The sequence below is a fragment of the Xenopus tropicalis genome, chromosome 4 (assembly GCF_000004195.4).
Source record: "Xenopus tropicalis strain Nigerian chromosome 4, UCB_Xtro_10.0, whole genome shotgun sequence".
In the NCBI taxonomy this organism is placed as follows: Eukaryota; Metazoa; Chordata; class Amphibia; order Anura; family Pipidae; genus Xenopus; species Xenopus tropicalis.
Window position 1 is genome coordinate 115,759,869 of NC_030680.2, and position 21,860 is coordinate 115,781,728.

The window sequence follows — 21,860 nt, forward strand, 5'->3', positions numbered from 1 at the left end:
TACAATTTTATTGTTACTTTTTTTTTAATTTTACTTATTTTTCTATTCAGGTCCTCTCCTATAAATATATCAGTCTCCCTGATTGTTAGGGTAATTTGAACCCTAGCAACCAGATAACTGCTAAAATTCCAAACTGGAGAGCTGCTGAACAAAAGGTGAAATAATAAGAAAAACACAAATAATAAAAAAATGAAGACCAGCAGCAAATTGTATCAGATCATTACTCTCTATATTAAACCAAAAGTCAAAGGAGAACAACATCTTTAATAATACCATTATTTATATGTGGGAAACATAATGTTGTAGTTACATGTGCTTTTGTCTTTAACCCTGAGTGGTATCTAATTCAGAGTTAGTATTGATTCTTATAAGTCAGATAGATTGACAAATAGCAGTTCTTTTGAGACAGGGAATGGACAGGGTAAAATAAAAATATAGCTACCTACGTCATTTTTAACACCCCGGGGAGAAGCTTTGGCAGCGATCTTATATAATTACATTTCTAAAGCTGAAGACAAAAGCTTAAGAAATGCTTCCTATGTCTGATGAGGAGAAGAATGCATGCCAGCATTCACAACAACAACTATAATCATGACGACTTGGTGGCATTTGTTACAGCATTCCATCCTGAAAATCATAAGGAGTTAATGATCAGACAGCAGCTGACAATTCATAGTAAAGTCAGGACACTGAGCAGACCCAGTCTGCATGAACAGTGCAAGGAGGTCCTGATTGGTGGATTGCTGACATGGAGCAAGATCAGGTTTTTAGCATGCTAACCTAGGATCAGTAACAAAAGGTTTAACAATATCAAAAGGACAACACATTCACTGCAGGTACTATTGAGAAAGCACTGAAAGAGAAAACAGGAATAAGTGATATCTTGTTCTAGGTCGCTAATCTGCAGCAAACTAGGTTCTGAAGCCTTTGCAGGCACATTTTATTTAGGGGAAAATCAGAAATACACAAGTTCTTAGTCAATAAGACTGCAACATTTGTTAGTGTCCATTTTGTGCTGTTTGACCTATTTTCAAAGTCTTCAAAGAACTGGACTCAGCTAACCCGAAGCCGAAGAACCACTTAGCCACTTCTTTTTTTTCTGCCATTCTGTATTCTTCTGTGGTCCCACAAACTTAGGATGAGGCAGCAGGCATGTTCCTTATTTGTCTACCATCCACCTTTTGTTGCCTCGTGGGAACTGAAGGTAGATATGGGGCCTTTCAGACAGTAACTTCAGTTTTGCTGTTGCTAGAGAACTGTCGCTGGGGTGTGTTGGTATATTGACCTTGCTGGCTGAACAGTTCAGGAAGCTTCTCAATGCTGTACTGCCTCTTATTGGCATAGACATGTCTTCGATTGTCATGATAACTTGGATCCCAGCCCTGGAATCCAGCTCCTGCTAGTGGGTGGGTATTGGTTTTAGCCACTTTGACCTTGTGGTTTGGCTTGTTGGGGTTGAGAGAGGAGGTATCAGCCAGAGGTGTACTGTCCTGGGCATGCAGCCCTGCAGGCTTGTAACAGGGGGAGCCTCCAGTAACCTCCACCACTGGGAATCTCTTGAAAAAATCCTCTGTTGCAGTTTCTGTAAGGAGACAATGATATATTTTTATGTGTTTTCCAAATTTATTAACATTATAGGATAGTTTTTAAGCATAATATAATATTCACTGAGGATTGAGCCTGGTGTAATATTTTTTGCCTCTTTATGCAGCCATCTTTAAAGTGGATGTGGGTAGAACCATCCTGCATGCATTCAGGGCATAAACATGGCCACATTTCAAAGATTAACACACAGCCAACTGTTTACCACAATTAAGAGCAACAATTATATGTCAATCTGTTGTCCTTCTTATAATAAGTAGCAATGCAAACTGACATTTTTACATGTTTGTCTTTGAGAATATACATATACAGATGAACGTATGTATTATATGTTAGTACATTTATGTTTAGTATATAATCAGAAATCACTAAATAGGTTATATATTCTGCTTAACTGGCTTTGCTTTTCTATACAATACAATATGGGAGAAATGTTCTGGAAATTTTAACAAACTATCTTTAGAGAAGAAGAAGTTGTCTATTTATAAATATATAACACTTGTAGCTAGGAGGGTCTGGCAGCTTGTAGGAGCCAGGATACAGTCAGGAAAGGAACAGAGACAAATATTACATATTAACCATCTTAGGTAAGTTAAGCAATGCCCTTCCAAACCAATTCTTTGATCTATGGTCACAACCCCTTCTTCTTATTTGCATATAAAGAAATAAACAGAAATTAGTTACTTATTCCCATCCACCGCTGACTTCTAACTACTAAAACCAACGGTTTCCTGTAATTTGCAGACTTCCCATATATTGTGAATGGTGGAGAACAAACGTCTCCTAGCGATACAGTTCATGCAACCATGAGTCATGAGGAATAATATACAAAATCAAATGCAATCAAAATGCAAGTACTAGAGCACTAAGGGGTACATAAGTGTGTTCCCTACTGCCCATTTCTACCCTCCAGGACAAGGTGCAGAGTGTAGAGCCGGTGTGAGCAAGGCAGTCCTATCCTTGGTTCCTGTCAGGCAGTAAGAACAGGGCTCCTTTGCACTATGCACTTTTTGGTGGACAGGGGTGCATTGTACATGGGAGATGCCCACATGTCTCCCCCAACATTCCTTTTCTGAATACAGTTCTGCCAAATGCAGACAGCGATGTATTCATGGAGCTCAAAGACATAAGCAGGGTGCAATGTGTGAAAAGCATAGCAATTTGATCCTGTTCTTTGCACCCTGCTCTGCCAATTGTAAATGACCCCTCTGTTCATTAAGACTGTAAGCTGTAATAGGCAGGGCCCTATACCTACTGTGTCAGCATCAGTATTAGTACATGATTTGTATGTTTCTCCTGTTGTACAATTCTGCGGAATCTCTTGGCACTTTATTAAAGGAGAAGGAAAGTCATTTTGGTATTACTATACCTGAGTAAACAGCCCTAAAAGATCCCTCTGTTTAAGATAGCAGCTGCCATTTAATCTTTGTACGTACCTACGTACCTTCCTTGCTGCTGGTAGCATAGATCACACATTCTGATAGGAGGGGGAGTGAATTCTTATGGGAAGGGGGAGCAGGAGAAGGGAGAGAGCTGCCCAGACTCCAGCCCCGGAAATTAAGGATTTTTCTAAGAGAGGAAGTCTGATACTGAAGTACATGTGTACACAAAAGAAGACAAGAAATCCTGTGTTTCTTTTGATAGAGGACTCAGTGCAGCGTTTCTGTGAGTGCTCATGGCTGTATTTACATAGACCTTTCTGATAAAGCTTACTTAGTTTTTAAATTTCCTTCTCCTTTAAAATGGGTCATTAACAGTAAAAATAATAAAAGCTGATTATTAGTTGATATGGCCCAAAGCTTTGCTGCAGACTAGAATACGCATAGACATAAGATTTAATTCCTTGGTAGAATATTGGAGGCTGGGCAAATCACTCATTTGTTTTGAGTTTCTGGCCTGTTTGGTACCATATTAATGCAGGGATAGCAGATAAAGGGCAGTTACCACTGCAGTTACACATTGCTACAAGTCTGAGTATTTTTAAGTGCAGCCTGCACATTATGCAGTTGGGTGCCAGGATGAGTACAACATTTAATAGTATCCAGCAGAGAAAAGGGATATCCTACTTTTAATGTTTAATACCATCTAGCATAGGGAAAATCATATTATCAGCCAGCATGGAGCACATCAGAATAATATATTTACTATATTTGAACCTGAGACAGGAGAGGATACAACTGAAGATGGTATACCAGACGTGCAACTCCAGTTAGCATTGCATTTAGTTGAAGTTCATACTTTAGTCCACTTAACTGTGGCCAGCTCAAAGTATAGTATGGAAATGTGTAACCCCACACTAGGAATTGCATTAATTAATAGATATGAGGTCCCTTCCCTGAAGGGTACAAAATCTATAAATTCCATATTGTATATCTATACTATACGGAATTAAAAAAATGTTCCTTACAACTATGGTTAAGCTTAATCAGGTTTGGGCGCATGAAAATGTAAAAAGGCTATGGCCCACTTGGTTCATGTTCTCAACACGTGTCCTCTCAGCACCTGTCGCACTGCATTTCCTGACACACCATGATCACATTTGGCTGTTGCTTGTGAACTGCAGTTGAACAATAGATGGTGTAAATGCTAAACAATATTTTAGTTGTACCACAATGTTTACTAAGGACATTTTTGGTCAAAGGTTTTCTCCTGTTCCCCTTCTGCCCCTAGTGACAGAGGATGTATTTAACAGTGTGAACAAAGTGAAACAAGGCAGTGAAAATAGGAAAGTTGAATTTACCATTATTTTTAAATAGCATGGCTAAAGTTTAGCAGTACCACCAATTGTATTCTTGTGCATTTAGTCTTGGCACTCTCTCTCTGAAATCACTGATGCTCAGAGTGCAGGGAGATAAAGTGACAAGGTCACACGTTTTTGGCAAAGTGATCAGGCTCATTATGACTGTTAAGTATTTCACCCACTGAAGATAAAAGTATACTGATTACCTGCATTACACTGACTTTATAAAGTTTAATACTGTTGTACATACCTTCAATTACAGCGGCCCTACATTTGAACAGAGAAAGATAAATTGTGCTAGAAGCACACTGAGCAAAACCCAGGGTTAATATGCCATTGATCAGCCTTCCATAAACCCTGAGGTCCTTTGGAGAGGTTATTGATTTCATTCTTCTCATTATAAAGCATAAAACCTGCTGGCAAAACATAACCCATTACTACCAGGGGTTTGGTCACACCCTTAAATTGACTCGAGACCCTGGAGTAATGACTGGCTATTTTCTTTGATACTAATGATGTAATTTATATACATATTTGATTGTCTTTGTCATCCCATATCATTAAAATGAGTGAATAAAATGCTCCCTATATTGGTACTTTTTATGTTAAAAAGGCATTAAATGGCAGTCATCATGGAAAATGCTTTCAGGTACCAAGAGAAAATGCGCTGCACAGTCTGTTTGGAAGAATTGCATGCCTTGTAACACATGGTACCCTGGAGCTACTGCCACACTGAAGGGCTACCAAAGCAGCCTGTACTGACAGATGAAGCACATTTTAGCTAAAGAATCAGGAACAAACACCTTTTTTTAATTGAGTGCTGGAAATTACGACATCCTGAAACCAGGGATTTTCAGCACAATTGTGGCTGAATCACATTGAAGGGCACAAGCAATTGCATACTTTTTAACATATTGGTCACAACTGCATTGGGTGCATCACTACCTCCTGGGCCATAATAATGCAGAACAAACCACTTGTCAAGAACTAGCACCATCCACTTGTCAAATAAGTGGACATCAGAAAAATCGAAATTATGAACCAAGTCAGTTTGGACTTATGTTTGTCTTCCAGAACAAATGAGCAGATTGCATTGGGGAACTATGAAGACCGCTCAGCCCTCCTTAGATGGCTTTTAAGCATTTAATTGTTCCATCTTTTGTTCCATTTAAACCAATACAAAACAGTCCAGAAATTTAAGAATATTAAAATATGGTACATTCGGGTTGTGATTCATATGAGATAAAGTATTGCAATATAATACAGACATATGCATTACAAGTGTGAATAAGTGGCCAGGGCAGCTAAGTAATTATACAGCAATGGTAGAGTGCAATTTTAAATAAACTATTAAAAAATAAAATGAAAATAAAAAATGTATTATTTTTTTAAACCTAGGTAACTAGTGAATGGAATTTAATATGGGGTAATACATCTTGGCTTTATACCCTTGAGCAATGTAGGTCAAACTATATTGCAGAAAATATATGTTTTTTTAGTATTATTTGCCATTGGATAATTCTAAATAGAAAATTGCCATTTTAGGTACTAAGGGCTGCCCCCTGGGATCATACAAATCACGGTGCACACAAACAAGCCAAGGGCACATATAAATGTTAGGTCACAACAGCCAATTAACAACAAAGATCTGTCTATACAGTTAGAGCTGTATTATTTCCAGGTGATCCCTGAGGGAGCACACAGCCCATTACAAAATGGTGGATCAAGGTAAAATATTTTAATGGAAAGTATTTACTGATATATATAAATATATTCCAGTTTGGGAAGCTTCTTTAATAGGTGACTTTATATGATAGGAACTATCTGTAGGCTAAGTATTCATTCTAAAGGTGTCTGTAACAGTAATCAGTAGAGGTGAACAGTCATATAAGATGTGAACTGCTTTGTTACAAAAAGATCCAATAATGTACATATTGTAGTTCCAGTGAAGTCCTGGCATCAGAACTTGTTTCTGTAGCTTTGTTTCACGTTAATGCGACAGGGTGCATCAGAAGATGCAAATAGCATGTGAGCAGATCAGTGAATCCCAAGCCCAATATCCGCCTAGGGCAAAGTTTATCAGAAATTTCCAGTCAACAGTGACCCAGTAAAGTTGTTCCTGCGTAGGGTATTGCATGCACAGTATGACACTGTTCATTCCCATAATAGGTGTATGCCATATGTATGCCTTCTTCCAGATAGCAAGTGTTAATCCTAAATTTTGTAAACCCAATACCCTAATCATACATTACTGATAGAACCTGGATTCTGGATTATGTCTCAACATACCATAGATAGTAATCTTGTACGTCCACTTTTATCCATACGTAAAGGAAATGTAAACCCCCCCCACAAAAAAAATCAGAGAACAGCCTCTTTGAAATCTTTAAATACCTGCCATTGCAGTTGTTGAAAGGTTAATAGTAAGGCTGAATCATCCCCTTAATCAGTTAGATTTCCTTCTCCTCCTCTAACCCATTCACCCCCTCCCTTAGGAATTTACTTGGGCTGTTGGCTACTGAGCATGCTCAGTTCTTCTCAGGTTACTAAACACCTTCCAGTCTAGCAGCCAATAAAGAGATGGCACTGCTGGCTTCCATAGAAGTCCTGCTTTAGCTGTGCACTCTGCTGGAGACACATGTTTTTTCCTTCTAACCTTTTCTCCTCATCTCAGCTTAACCATTACAGTGCTTAAACCATGCAGGACTTTTTATCAAGTAAGTTCTGCCTGTGTAAGCTCACATGCTTTATTGTATGAACTTTACAACAGTAGTTTTTTCTTTTTCTAAAGTGGAACCTACTTTGCTTGCACAAGGCCAGTTTAGTAATTGTGTGTTCCTTGGTTACTGAACTGGACTGAGTTTGGCAGGGAGGACTGCTACACTGATCTGTAGCTAAGGCCTCACCATCACTACATGCACGTAGCAATCCATTCCTTCAGCCTATTGGCTTAATTATAAACATAATAGACTTACCAACGGCTTTCAGGGTTGTGTACTTGGAAAAGTCCTGGTCTTGCACTGAGATTCCAGAAACTAGCGGTGTTCTATTAGTATGAGGTAACGATAGACCAATTGGTGGCACTAGGGGTGAAGTCAGGCCAATGTTATTTAAGCTTGTGTGATCTGTGGACAAAGAAGACACTGAAATAAATGACCTTCAGTTTAAAAAATACAATTTATTCACAACAGTGCCTATTTAGCTGACCATCTAAAGCCCTCTTTATTTACTCCTTTCTGTTTCTATACCCTTAAGCTTAATTTTAAGTTTGTCATAGTATATAACTTATTGAACATTGCATTTTGAACTAGTGACAGTTCATACTACCTGCTGATTGGCAGCTCTGAGTTACCAGACCTGGTGTAAAATTTGTACATGTGAATGGAAAGCTGTGAAATTCCCCTTGACAAACTGGCAAACTATCCCTTCAAATAAACATGCCATTTTAGCAGACTAAGAGATTTAATGTTCCATTGATAAGGATCCATGCATTTCCAGACCTTATTTCATGTTACCATTTACAGGGCTGCATTAAGATTCTAGTGGCCCCAGGCAAGATTGGTGGGCCCCCACTGCTCCATTTGTAATAAAAGTACATTCAAGCAAGTGAACTTTAATATTTCAAGGTAGGCAATGAAGAACTGTATTATCCAATTCTAGCCATGATTCCCAAGAGTGCAATCAAGGGCCAACAACCATAGGAACTGAAAACTCTAATCACAAATTGGGGGCACCATAATAAATGTTTCCTCTAAAGATACTGTACCAATTCATATGGGATGGTATGGGAAGGTATGGGACCTATTATCCAGAATACTTGGGATCTGGTGTTTTCTGGATATAGGATCTCTGCATAATTTGGATCTCCATACCTTAAGGGGTGTATTTCTTAACTTTGGAGACAAACATCACTTTGTGTTGCCCATAGCAACCAATCAGCAATTATATTTGAACGGTTGCTATAGGCAACATTACCAGTGATGTTGGTCTCCAATGTTAATAAATATACCCATTAGTCTACTAAAAAATAATACATGCATTAATTAAGCCCAATAGGATTATTTTGCTTCCAATAAGGATTTCTTATATTAATTATTTTGTACAGAGAAAAAGGAAATCATTAATGGGAGATGGTCTGTGGGAGATGCATTCCCATAGTTTGGAGATTTCTGAATAATGACTTTCCTATTTTTTTTAAAGATTCCTTAGAAACATATGCTCCAATGGAAAATTGCGAATGAGTTAAAAATTGGAGATTGGAAAATATTATACCAGATGAAAAGTCTGATGGTGGGCCTCCTGCCTTGGTGAGCCTCTTTGCCCATTTATTAAAATGGCACTAACCATTTAGACTAAAGAAGAATTAGGTTTTAAAAAAAAATCTGGAACTGAATTATTCCCACCTAATGATGTCGAGGTAGTTGACATCTTTGGTAACCAACAGTTTTATCAATGATTGCTTATGCTATTTACTCTCCCAGCACATCACCCTAACTGGCCCATGAGAAGGAAAGTGAGTGGAGGAAAGTGAAACTGGAGTGCAATTGCAGGTTGCGGAGACTTTTAGTGCAGGTTGTTGCTTCAACACTAAAATATTAGACAGTATGAGACTGCAGTGATGTTATTAAGAGCCAGAAAACAATTGGCTGGGTAAAAGTTCTCACCAATGCTGTTCCTTGGCGAGACTCTTGGTATAACTTCTGTAATCTGCACTTGGATGCTATCTCTACGGCCATCATTCAAAAGGTCCACATGGGCTGGTTGCTTCAGGAGTTCTGCTAGAGTCCTGAAACCAAGAAAATTACAGTTGGTTCAAGAAGACACTTAAAGGAGAACTAAAGCTTAACAAAGAAGTAGGCTACAAATGCTACACATTATGTTTTGGGCTTCTTTACCTGCCCAAAGTGACCAGAGCCCTTTAGCAGGGAAGATCTGGGTATATGAAGATGCCACAGTAGCTCCCCATCTTCTTTTTTTGCTGATTCCCTGCACATGCTCTGTGCTGCTGGCACTTACTGAGCTTAGGGACCCACTCACAAAATACTGTATATATATAAAATATAAAAACCATAATACAAAGCTAATTAGTAATTAATTCATATTCTCATTACATGGCAGCTCAGGAATCAAATCAATTTGTATTAGAATTTAATAATCAGCCCTGTAACATGAGTTTATATGAAAGGCAAACCTCATTTTCTGCTTGATGATTTGTGATGACCCCTAAGCATAGCTTTTCAACATTTGCCCAGAGTCCACTGAGCAAACAAAATCCAAGGTGGTGACCCCCTGTGCCTGAATCCTTACTGTTATATAGATTCTGAAACTTTAGGCTGGTGCAGTAAATTTAGTAAATAATATATGACATTTCTGACCATATTTGTTCCTAGAGTTTAGTTCTCCTTTAAATATGGTTAAGGTTTAGTGGAACAACAATGAAGTAAATGTTAATACATCATTTCAAGTATGTAAAAATAAGGCAATGGACAACCAGTTCAATTTATTTAATATTTCATACGCCTGCAAAGAAACCCTATGTTAAATAGATGCAGCTAATAGGCTCATGTACATCAGCAAGTGCAATAGTTGCAGTCCCCACACTTTCCCCGCAGCCAGTTGCACATAAAACAGCTTTTATCTTGTGACAAAATATGCTCCTTGCACCTCTGTATGGTTTAACTGCCGCTCAGTCCTACCTGCCCTTCATTCCAAACTGAGCTCTGCTGTGCCTATTGATGCAGGGGATCCATGAAGTTATTGCCACCTTCGGACCAGGCGGTAGCTCTAGACTATGCAACAGTATTTTAAAATAGCTTTAGTTTCCTTTAATTTAAGGCTATGATGGCATTATTGAGTTCTTTTTGTCTGATTTATTTACCACATTACATTTTATCTCAAAAACCTCTCTGGTAAATATAATCATGTTAATAAGATAACACGTGACATTCCTGTTCCATTATAGAGAACACTATGCTATTATGTTTTCTGTACAACTCAATGAATTTTCCAGGATGCACACATTAAAGGGGAGAAGTCAGACATATTAACATCCGAGATAACAGAAAATGCCCTAAAAAAGCACTAAGCAGAAAAACATTCAACTTAAAAAAAGACTGTTGGTGCACACTGGGGTTGTCATTTATGAACTGAGTGCAAACCTTATACAAAACAAAGAAGGGCAGACCTGTGCTCTCTCTCTCTGCATGCATGTACACCTACAATAAACCGAGTGCCACTTCACTAAACCAATGCAATGCATGGTCACTTATCTGCAGAGAATCAAGTAGCTATTTGCTGGCTTTGTACCTTTCTCTCTTAAACTACAACTAAAAAAAGACATTTAAGAAAATAAACACCTTTGCTTTTTGACCAGTTGGCTTACTTTAATGCCCTGTATCAAGGGATATACTAAGGGATATACCAGAGGTTGGCTATGGTTTGCATGGGGAGGGGGAGATATGACTGACATCAGCATTTCTTGATGTTAAAACTGGGCAGAAAGTTTTGAGCCACACAGCCCCTTAAAAACTGGATGGGTTTCAAGCCTAGAAGTGTGTGAAACTCTGTGACCTTTAGGTGGAGAACTAAGGTATTCAAAATCTACCTATCACTTAGAAACATGGGTTCACCCAAATAGTACTACCTGAGCAGCACACAGATATGTATATATGTGTGTGTGTATCAGGGGTCCCCAACCTTTCTTACTCGTGAGCCACAGTCAAATGTAAAAAGACTTGGAGAGTAACACAAGCATCATAAAAGTTCATGGAGGTGCCAAATAAGGGCTAAGATTGGCTATTAGGCAGCCTCTATGCACACTATCAGCTTACAGAGGGCTTTATTTGGTAGAAAGTCTTGTTTTTATTCAACCAAAACTTGCCCCCAAGTCAGGAATTCAAAAATAACTCCCTGGTTTGGGGGCACTGAGAGCAACATCCAAGGGGTTGGTGAGCAACATGTTGCCCCCCGAGCCACTGGTTGGGGATCACTGGTGTAGATGATGTAGAATAGTATTTATAGAGATCACAGAGATGGATAGCCCTGAGTCTGACATTCCTTCCTATCATCTCTAGTCCTGCCCACCCTACTAGCGTGCATCACTGACTATCTCTTTATTAATGTCATCTCTTAATCAACATGGAAAAAACTGAACTAGTTACCTTTTTACCTTTTACTGTATGTTTGTTCTCTTGCTTCAATTAAAATGTGTTAATAACAACCATATATTCACAGTTTCCTAAATCCACTGCTGAGCTGTTATTTATACTTTCTCATTCACTCCCCATGTCCAGGCCAATCAAACTCTTGCTTGTATTCCTTCCAGCCTCAGGAGACAACCAAAATACGTATCCATGATCTCATCATATTTCTATAGACTATGCTGTAAGTCGCTGCTCTGTGGACTTCGCCTGCCTACATGGACCCTGCTCCAGTCCATTATGAACATTAGTATCCAACTCATACACCTTATCTTTCTCTTTATTGCTGCCCCTTTCTGCCAGTCCCTACACTGGCTACCCACCATGCACAGACTTTACTTCAAAATTCTTGTACTCACAAAGTACTCAACGACATGGCACCATTACAGGTCACCTCAATAAATACCAAGTACACTATGTGACGACCCAACTGTTTTCCTTAGACAACAAATAAATCTTTAAAAACAGATCCTTATCTCTCCTTACACAGGAAGCAGAAAAAATGATGGTTATGGCAGAATGCAAATAAATCCTGCAAGATCTTTGCCAAGAAACTAAAAAATGCTCCCCACCCTAAACCAACATGAAAATTTTCAGTAGGTCAAATTACTAGAAACCCCCCAAAAAATCACTCAAGAATATGCCAAGTTTTATGAGAACTTATACACTGCTATTCCAAACCTCCTCCGACACAATATGAGAGACTTTTTTCCTCACTTCACTTACCCAGACTTACTACAGATCAAGCTACATTCAATGATGCAGAGATCACAATAGAGGAAACCCTACGAGCCATCCAAAACCTAAAATCAGGAAAGGCTCCGGGCTCAGATGGCTTTACGGCAATATATTATAAAAAAAATCACTACAATTTTAACCCCATATCTTATTCGGTTCACTGACTCATGATACCCCATACTGACACTACTGATTGTTGCAATTATCGTCCTATATAAATCTTAAACCACAATATAAAAATTCTTTCAACAATCCTGGCAAATAGAATTAATGTGTATTTACTGTATCTCAATGGATCCATAAAGACCAGGTGGGATTCATACCTTGCCAGCAAGCAGGTGATGCTATATGGCAGCTAATTTTGTTAATTCACAAAGCCCACCTTACATCAACCAAAGCGATGCTTTTGAAATTAAATATTCACAGAGCTTTTGATACATTATCTTGGCCATATCTACATTACTGTATATCCTATATAAATGGGGGTTTGGATTACTCTTTCTAACATGAATAAAAGCCTTAAAAGTGCATACATTACAATAATGAGATTCATCACCTTTCAACTTAATGCAAGGCACCCAGTAGGGATGCGCCAGATCTAGAATTTGGGATTCGGGCAAGATTTGTATTTGGCCGAATATATGGTCCTGGCTGAACTGAGTTCTTAAAATCATGTGACTTTTCGTCACATAAACGCAAAAGTTGAATAATTCTCACCTTGCACTGTGTGCGTTGTTCTTTTTACGCCTTCTATGGCTTTGTTTGCATATGCAAATTAAGGTTTGGATTTGGTTCATTAGTTGGCCGTATCTTTCACAAAGGATTCAGGATTCAGCCCAATCTCATACAGTGGGTTCAGTGCACCCCTAGCACCCAGCAAGGATTTCCTCTTTCGGCCATACTACGGTATTTGACTTTGCTATAGAACCCCTAGCATCCCTATTATGATCAGATCCTAACAGTACAGGTCTTATTGTCAACAAGTCATCATAAAAGATCAATGTTTGCGGATGATGTCACACTACTGATTACTGAATACCATTAACTTCATTGCCCAATCTGTATAATTTACTAAATAAATACAGTAAACTTTCCTGTTTATCAATTAACCATGACAAAATTGAAGCTCTCAACATCTCCCTTTCACAGGATATGGTGAAATTACAGTAAACAGTAAACATTTCCTTGCAATTTTCTTAACAACACACAGTAAATTACCTTAAACATTATACCTCTCTTACTGAATGGATGGAAATTATCTGTCCTGGCCAATTGACATGATCGACAATATCCAAGGCTTTTGCAATATCGGTCGCCTCATCAATCCGCCATACATGTACCAAATTGTTTCATATGATAATATCAGTGCATGTATGGCCAGCTTTAGCCTCAACGTAGGTTACTTATATCCATATTGTAAGGTTTGATATAATGTCCTATATTCTCATATTCATATAATCATATATTCATATATGCATGTATTTTGATAACTTTGATACACTTTGATGCTTAGCATATCATACTCCATTTTAGAAATGGATCTCCATTTTGTAACAGCAAACAGCAAGGTTTGAACATCCCATAATAGTTGTTTTTCCCAAATAGTACCCTTGCACAGCTTGCACCTTATGAATATAAGCCTTGAGAAACAACTTAATCTTATCTATGCACTGACGCATGTTATACTCCTTGTTTCCTCCTTAAAATTCCTGTCCTGCATTAGCCATCCTTGAAGGCCATCTTTGAAGCAACAATAGTCTTTTTCTTATTTGCTATAACACACCCTTATGTAGTTACGTGTGCAACGAAGGTTATAAAAGTGATGATCACTTAACAATAAATTGGACAAGTTTGAACTTCAATTGGAGTTGTGTCGTTCTTGTCCCCGTATACGTCTTGGTCCTGCCAGGAGGTCTCCCTTTGGATTACTAAATTTACAGTCGGCGGTCAGGAACCTTACACATATCCTTTCTTGCCTTTAAGCAAATGGTAAATTGGATCATGGTGAATGGAAAGTTAACCAGTTTGCTACAGGATACCTATGAAAATGTTTTAAAAATTTGTCAGCTATGGTTAAATTATAGGCACCCCTAATGGGAGACTCTAATGGCAGAATCTCTTTGATTTATTCTTATCAAGTCCATTTTACTCCATACACTTTTACCCTAGAGCAAACATGCTCACTCTTAAGTGTATAGTAATTTTTGATTTATTCTTAGAAACAAAACATGATTTACACCAGTAGGACTTTTTGTAAAAACATTTATTTGTTGTTTTTCTCTCATTCTCCTCATCTCTCTTCTTTAAAACAAAAACTTCAATAAAAATGTTTTAAAAAAACAATCTTACGGAACTTGCCTAGAAAAGTATGTAATTTACGTATCAAACAATGACAACACTGAGTAGCTTTAGGCTAATGTCAGACCTGGCGTTTGGCGTATATTTTCAGCAAGCCGAAAATAGCGCCGTACGCTCCTACCTGTGCCTGCACCCGAATGAATGAAATACGCTCGAGTGAAGGCACATGTAGCCGATATCCACGAAAAAACACGCAACTTCATATCTTCGGCAGATATCGGCTACATGTGCCTGCACTCGAGCGTATTTCATTCATTCGGGTGCAGGCACAGGTAGGAGCATATGGTGATATTTTTGGCTTGCCGAAAATATACGCCAAACAGGTGGCTGACAGGTGGGAAGGATTTAAACTTAGGGCAAACTCCACCGATCCCCAATGAACTGACTGAATTATTAGCACACTGATTAATCAAACAATTTATATAAACTATTTATTACAGAGTAACATTAGCTGTTTATATTTGGATCTATTTACTGAATGATATGAGCTATCTCCTACATTAACTTTTCAGCAGTGGAATGACTGGTTATTGGGCCCCACAGCAAGATCATTGGGCCCCTAAACTTTGGGAAAGAGACATTTTGCATAAACATATATTGCAGCTGCTTATTTGGGTCCCCATACAAGTTATTTGTCTTATATAGCAACTGCAAAAAAAGTTTATGCAAAATGTCTCTTTCTAATGATGGCTCTGTCTACATGTGACCTTCCTCTCTCCTCTTTAGCCATTACCTCTTCACGCATCCAGGACTTTCTACATTCCACCATTCCCAGAGCCTTTGAAAACTCATTTAAAAAACAGACACCTTTTTATACAAGCTTACAACATGAATCACCAAAACTTGACAACGTTTCCTAACTCCTTTTCCCCAACACACTAACTACTGGTTTAGCAATATTTCACCATGCAATTACAGCCAAAAACTACACTAACAGGGCCTGTACCGCTACACCAGTCACTTCCACTATATATCTCAATACCCTCCCCTCTTAAAAAGTGGATTGTACTCTGTAAAGCACTGGATGGCGAGAAAAATCTAATAATAATAATATATTGCTGACAATTATCCAATGCATTTTCTAAATATATCTTTAAATGGCTTTTGTGGTGATGTTAAAGGAGAAGGAAAGGCTAATAAAGAGTTAATCTTAAGCTGCAGGCATACCTTCAGTTGTCTCAATAGTGCCCTTAAGTCTCCCCATATTTCACCTGTTCAGAAGATCAGAAGCCAAACAGGACGAAAAAACGCTGAGCTGTGTAAAGAAAGTTCCCATAATGCTTCACTCCTGCACAGACACCCAGACCAAACTGAACATGCTCAGTTAGTTAGACTATGAGTCAGCTTCCTGCTGATTGGCTCAGATCCACATTCTTAAGTGGGGGGAGTGAGTTCTTAGCATTCTTGAGGGAGGGGGAGCAGGAGAGAGCAGAGAACAGAAAGCTGTGTAGCACAGGAATTACAGACACAACTAATCTTTTTTTCAGAGAAATCAGTGCAGCATTACTGTAAGTGCTTATGGCTGTATTTACATAGACCTTTCTGATAAAGCTTACTTAGTTTTTACCTTTCTTCACCTTTAAGGGGTGGCAGTGTCGGACTGGCCCACCAGGATACCAGGAAATCTCCCGGTGGGCCCAGGTGGCAATGGAGCCTCCTGGTCCTAGCCATTGGCCTGTTTCATTATCATTCCCTATTTCTGAATGGGAACAAAGATGGAAAAATAGATGTTGGCATATAAATAAAAGAGACTAGGGAAATAAAAAGGTTGGGTGGGGAAAAGAGGAAAGTTTGGAGAGTGGGTCTATGGTCTAAGGTTTTCTGGTGGGCCCCTGGGGTCCCAGTCCGACAGTGGGGGGTGGGACCAAAACATAGGTGGGTGTGTTGTTAGGAGGAAATTGGCGGTAAGTTTGTAATAATGGCCAAGACATGGCTGGTGTTTTACTGGCTGGGTCAGTGAATTACTAGCCAGGTGGCAACCATAACTGAGGGCAAGGAGGAATATATAATGCATTATAAAGAGACTATGACCAAGGGCCTCAGTTATAAATGTAACTCTCAATTCATTTTACTGTCACAGGCCACTATTTCCCAAACAGCAGATCTACTCACAACACATATGGAATGTGGCATGGGTTATGAATAGGACTTTAGGTCAGTAAATGATAATAACCACTGAAAAGGAACACTCTTCTCCAATATGTTGCTTTTGCAATATCCTAGTGAATGTACACCTACACAGAATTTTCGCAAACAAAATCATGCACTGTCCTTTTAAACTCAACTGACTTTTAATATTTTAATATAATAACTAAGCCTTATATATCTTTTTCTGTATTCTAATTTAATGTTTTGTTGCTATTGTCACAAGCCAGCCTTCCCAAGGCCTCATGTTTTTTACTCCCTTGTTTCAAATCTTTTTTTTTTTATATTCCTCGTTAGCAAATACCACAATTACGAGCAGCACCATTTTATATTATATCCTTATAAGAACAGTTGTGAGCTGATAAACAGAAAATGGCCAAGATGCATCAAAATCTAATACATTTGTGGGAGGGTGAACAGAAAATCCTATGGCTAAACAGTGATGAGATATTTTGGACAAGTAAACATAAAATCTACTGCCTCTATAAACAATTTATATTACTGATTTGATTTTGTTTCTTTATAGTTTAGGCATAACTGTTTATCTAGCACCCCCTACAGTACAAATAGCATTTTCTCGTCTGAGTGTATTTATTATACCTCTATTATATATATTGATTATATACCAGTTATATACCAGTTGCCACTAATGTGCTGGTAGGAATAGTTTTTATTGCAAGCAAGCAGACCAAGCAATACAACCCCGCATTTTCACCAGGTAACAGTTTGATAGCTTTTACTTGCCTTTCCACCCAATTAAATGGGAGAGGAATGACACAGAAAGATCAGAGATGCATATTGCTGCCTTGGGGCCACTTTTTGTAACAAGCAGCAACGCCATCTCTGGGCACTTTCTGGCAATGATAAAAGCTTTCCAGACTAGATTGAGTTATTCTTAAGTGAAAGGGCAAAGTGTAAGTATCACAGGCATGTATGGAACAATTCCTTGTCTTGGCAGCACTAAAAAGGAATAATGCAACCATCACTCATTTGCTGCTGCTTTTTCACAGACCCAGCAGTATGCTGAGGAAAATGGCTTGTAGCCCCGGTGGTCCTTTTTTATAAAGTGATGCAAATGCAGAATACTGGAATGCTTCAAGCTGAATTATAGCTTTTTGTTGGACCTGCTAGCACACTGATAAAAAATTACAGGCTTTTAAACCTCACAGTGTTTCTTCTGAAGAACATTGTAAGGTTGTAATTTTAACAGCATAGCTGTCCAGTAAAAGGTATAATTCAACCTGTATTGTTCACAACATTTAACATGCATCTGCTAACCCATTGTTTGTGCTCTACTAGGTGATTAAAACAAGACAGAATGAAAGTAGCAGAAAAGCTGCCCCCTCTTCCCACAGCTGAAAGACAAGGATTTAAATATCACATTTTGGAACTATATTACTGTAAAATTACTTTGCAATCTTTTATATGAAAACAGTTGGACATAATGTATTGTGCCTGGCCATCTAATTTACCCTTTTCTTATTTGCCTCCTATAGTCTAACATAGCCTTAAGGCTATAGATATATCTGTCTTTGTCCTTAGCACATCATGGGATATATATGGTAGTATGTTGTAGTGGCTTTTAAAAAGTAATGTAATGCTCCAGAAAGACAGATTGATACAACTTAATCCCCTATCCTTATATTAAAACAGCAAATTTTGTTCTCACCTGGAAACACTCATATCAGTTTGGGGCCGCTGTGTCTTCTCCACTGCCAGCTTAGTGAAGATTCCCACAAGTACCATGAGAGCAGCCACCCCACAAATAATATATACAATCATGTTGGTTTTGTCTTTGCTTGGGTCATCGCTTGATTCTTCTCCCCGAGCAGGAGGTTTTCCAGTGTTTGCCCAGTTTGGGGTATCATAGTTGGAGCACATACTCTGATCCAACCTTCCATGTTTAAATTGGCAACAGAAACGATATCCACATGTTCCACAGCAGTACAAATAACTGCTGGCATTACAATTAAATGGTGGGTCCCACTGACCCATTACATCGTAGTAGCCTCGGCAACGGTCTGCCACAACCTGTGGTAACTCAGTGGGCATCAAAGGTTTGGGCGTTCCTTGCACCACTTCATCACCAAGACCTGCTTTTGTGTTTGGTGTTCTTGCTTTCACAAACCAAGGGTCCCATAATACAAGCCAGCAAAACCCTAAATATAAAAACCACTCCATTCGGAACGTCCTTAATATCAGTCCTACAGGGAACAGAACTTTTTAGATAGAAAGCCTCCTTAAAATATTCTTGTTTTTCTAAAAAAAATATGAATCCAAGAAATACGAATCTTTTTCTCTTCGAAGGAGGAAATAGAATGTTCTTGAACTCAAATTCAGTTCTAGAGAAAATGCTTTATCCTGAAGCATCAGAAAGAAAAATGAGTGAGAAAGACGCAAGCCCTTGTGATCTGTATTTCCTTTGCTTTGGTCTTTTTATCCCTTATGATAAGAATCTTCTGATAATAATAATAATTTTCTTCTTTTTCTTCAAGGTTACACTTTATACTTGATTTTTAATCATTTAAATGGCTGTTTTTTATTATTTCTTCCTTTTCCATGTTTTAATTTTCTTTTTCTTTTAATATCCCTTTGCTCTTTTGGAGTTAATATCCTCTCTTGATTGTATTCTTTGTTCTTCTACAGTTTGCAGTTGAGTAACTCTTTATTCAGTCTTCTTGATTCAACACATTTTTTCCCTATTTTTGCTGCCTTCCTGGGGAGGGATGTCCTCTCTCAACAAACTCGGTGTGCAAGTGTGAGCTCTTTTCATGGGAGGATGACTGGAAGGGAGGGAGATGGTTTGGGGAGGTGGTTGTGGAGGGATGGAGCTTGATCCATCTGCAGGAAGAAACCTGTATGTGCAGCTCACTGGGTCTTGGCTGCTTCTTTACACTGCTGGGATCAGACAGACACCAGACAGACTCTGGCATGGGGGCATAAATATAGTGAGGAGTAAGGACAGCATGGGAGACAAACAGGGTTCATTCTTATTTGGTGCAAACCAGTGTATCCATATCAACTGATATGGTGTATTAGAGAGAAAGAAAGAGAGAGAGAGAGAGAAAGAGAGATGTATGGGAGGGAGATGTGTTGGTTAGCCTTTAGCCTGTATCATATTGTGTTCCTACGTTTGTGATTGCTCCTGTGATGGTGACAAAGTTTTAAAAATAACGCTGTATTGTAGCTCTTTCCCAGTGGTTTAGACACATTTACATACAATTACCCATGTGTCCTATGATTAAACTTAAGGCACTAACTTATATAGCCTTGTATATCTTAAGTTGTTATTTTGTTTTTCTCTTATACAGTATAGGAGGACTTAAGCATATCTTTGTCTAGTGGAGACAATTATAAGCTCCCAAACCAGCAAATGTTGCCAAGAAGAGTTTGGAAAAACTCAGTCAAACAAAAAGGCAGTATTAACCATATAAGTACTTGAGGGTCTGTGTCCAGGGTGGCACCAGGCTGAACTACAGCCTCCACAAATGTAAAGGCACCATAGAAATGTCCGTTAAATCACAGAGTTGCCTCTTGAAAGGAACTGTAGCTGTTGGGTAGGGAGTTCAGCAAAGTGAGATAATGAAAATATCTACAACTCCCAGCATGCATAGCCAGCCATAGGCTTATAACAACATAGGGCCCTACACAAGTTGTTTTATCCAGGGGCCTGGACAGCCTTGGCAGTAAGTATGCTTAGTATCTTTAAGCATTTTGATATATTGTTGATTGCATAGTCTTGTGTTTTACACTGCCCTTGCCTGATTAACAGTAAGTTGAAATTGTCCATTTGTGACTCTAACTCTGACTCTAATTCAGTTGCTTTTCCCATACATTTTGCTGGTATTGTAATTTAAGGTCTAGGTCACATTCATATCTATTGCTACACAAGCATCTTGCTTTGTGTAAAATAAAGTCATGTGGCTAATTAAAGTTTGGTGTGTGTGTATATATATTATAGATTTGTTTGTATATTACATGTTGAAGAAAGTTTATTAAATTCCAGAAGGATTGCTGGCCAAATTACCATTAAATATAATTAGAATAGATTAGAACTTGTGTTAAAGAGAGAGAGGAGAAAAATGAGTGTTGGGCACTCTTACGGAATCACAGATAGGCCAACAAAAAGAATTAAAAAATGAAAAGAATCTTTATTTAAACCTTCATCTCAGCCTTATTGTGTTGTGTACATTTAGATGTCATTAAGTGTCATTTTGAACACGAATCGCGTAAGGCTTTTGAGATGAAGGTATAAATAAACATTTCCATTTTTTGTTGGCCTATGGTTCCTTAAGAGTGCCTGACACCTATTTTTCTTCTTTCTTCTTTTCTGTTGTGAATGTGGCTTTTCCGCTTCCTTGAGTTGAGTTTTCTACAGTGGATTATGTATTAGTGATCGTATATTTTTTTCTCTTAAAGAGAGGGAGAGCTGTCTATGAGCTAATGAAAATACAAAGTTTACTGTTTGCACAGGAAGCAAGAGAATATGGATAGTGTATTACTGCAGAAGCAAGGTGGCCACGTCCTACTCGATTTCATTCCATAATTGAGTGATTGAACGTTACAGAAATATCATGCCTCCCAAACAGGACAGTTGAGCTTCCATGTAATATAAATGTGTGTATGTTGCCGTGTATAAAAGGCCTCTGACTGCAAATCCTGCTTCCGTTGCTTGCCATACCCCCCTCCCTCCTGCAGGCTTTGTTTGTCCTTGACTTTTTCACTACACATATCTCTATAGCGTACTCACAGTGTGCCACCGAACTGTCTTTTGTACTTTGCTTTGTCCTTTTCTGCTCATATGATCACCCTGATGTCCAAACTAAAGAAAATTTACAATAGGATGGTACGTTTGCAGTTGCACAGAATAATCTTAATATATCATATATAAGTGCCAGCTGGTGTCCAAGACTGTGATACTATAGTCTTCAGACTACAACTACCAGCATCCTCAGAGAGCAACTTATGGTTTGGATAGAGGGAGTCACACTTAAAAAATGGCTAGGAAGCATCCAGTTGAAAATATAACTAAACAAAAAGATCCAACAGTGCAGCTCTCTGTATAATAAAATACTTGA

General features: G+C 38.5%; 1 protein-coding gene across 1 annotated transcript; it reads right to left on the minus strand.

Annotated features, from left to right (window-relative positions):
- Positions 1 to 214: 214 nt before the first annotated feature.
- Positions 215 to 19,554, minus strand: shisa8 (shisa family member 8). The gene is made up of 4 exons (XM_002934724.5): positions 18,452 to 19,554; positions 9,007 to 9,128; positions 7,318 to 7,467; positions 215 to 1,582 (listed from the first exon to the last, which is right to left on the minus strand). Exons 1-4 carry the CDS (start codon positions 18,961 to 18,963, stop codon positions 1,221 to 1,223), a joined length of 1,146 nt encoding a protein of 381 aa, XP_002934770.2. The 5' UTR covers positions 18,964 to 19,554; the 3' UTR covers positions 215 to 1,220.
- Positions 19,555 to 21,860: the final 2,306 nt, after the last annotated feature.

Excerpts from the sequence above, each read along its gene's own strand:
- shisa8 (XM_002934724.5), bottom strand. The coding sequence starts at position 18,963 with ATGGAGTGGTTTTTATATTTAGGGTTTTGCTGGCTTGTATTATGGGAC. Across the intron at positions 9,129-18,451 it reads ACTGATATGAGTGTTTCCAG|GACTCTAGCAGAACTCCTGA; the intron begins GTGAGAACAAAA and ends TCTTGGTTTCAG. Across the intron at positions 7,468-9,006 it reads CTCGCCAAGGAACAGCATTG|ATCACACAAGCTTAAATAAC; the intron begins GTGAGAACTTTT and ends CTTTGTCCACAG.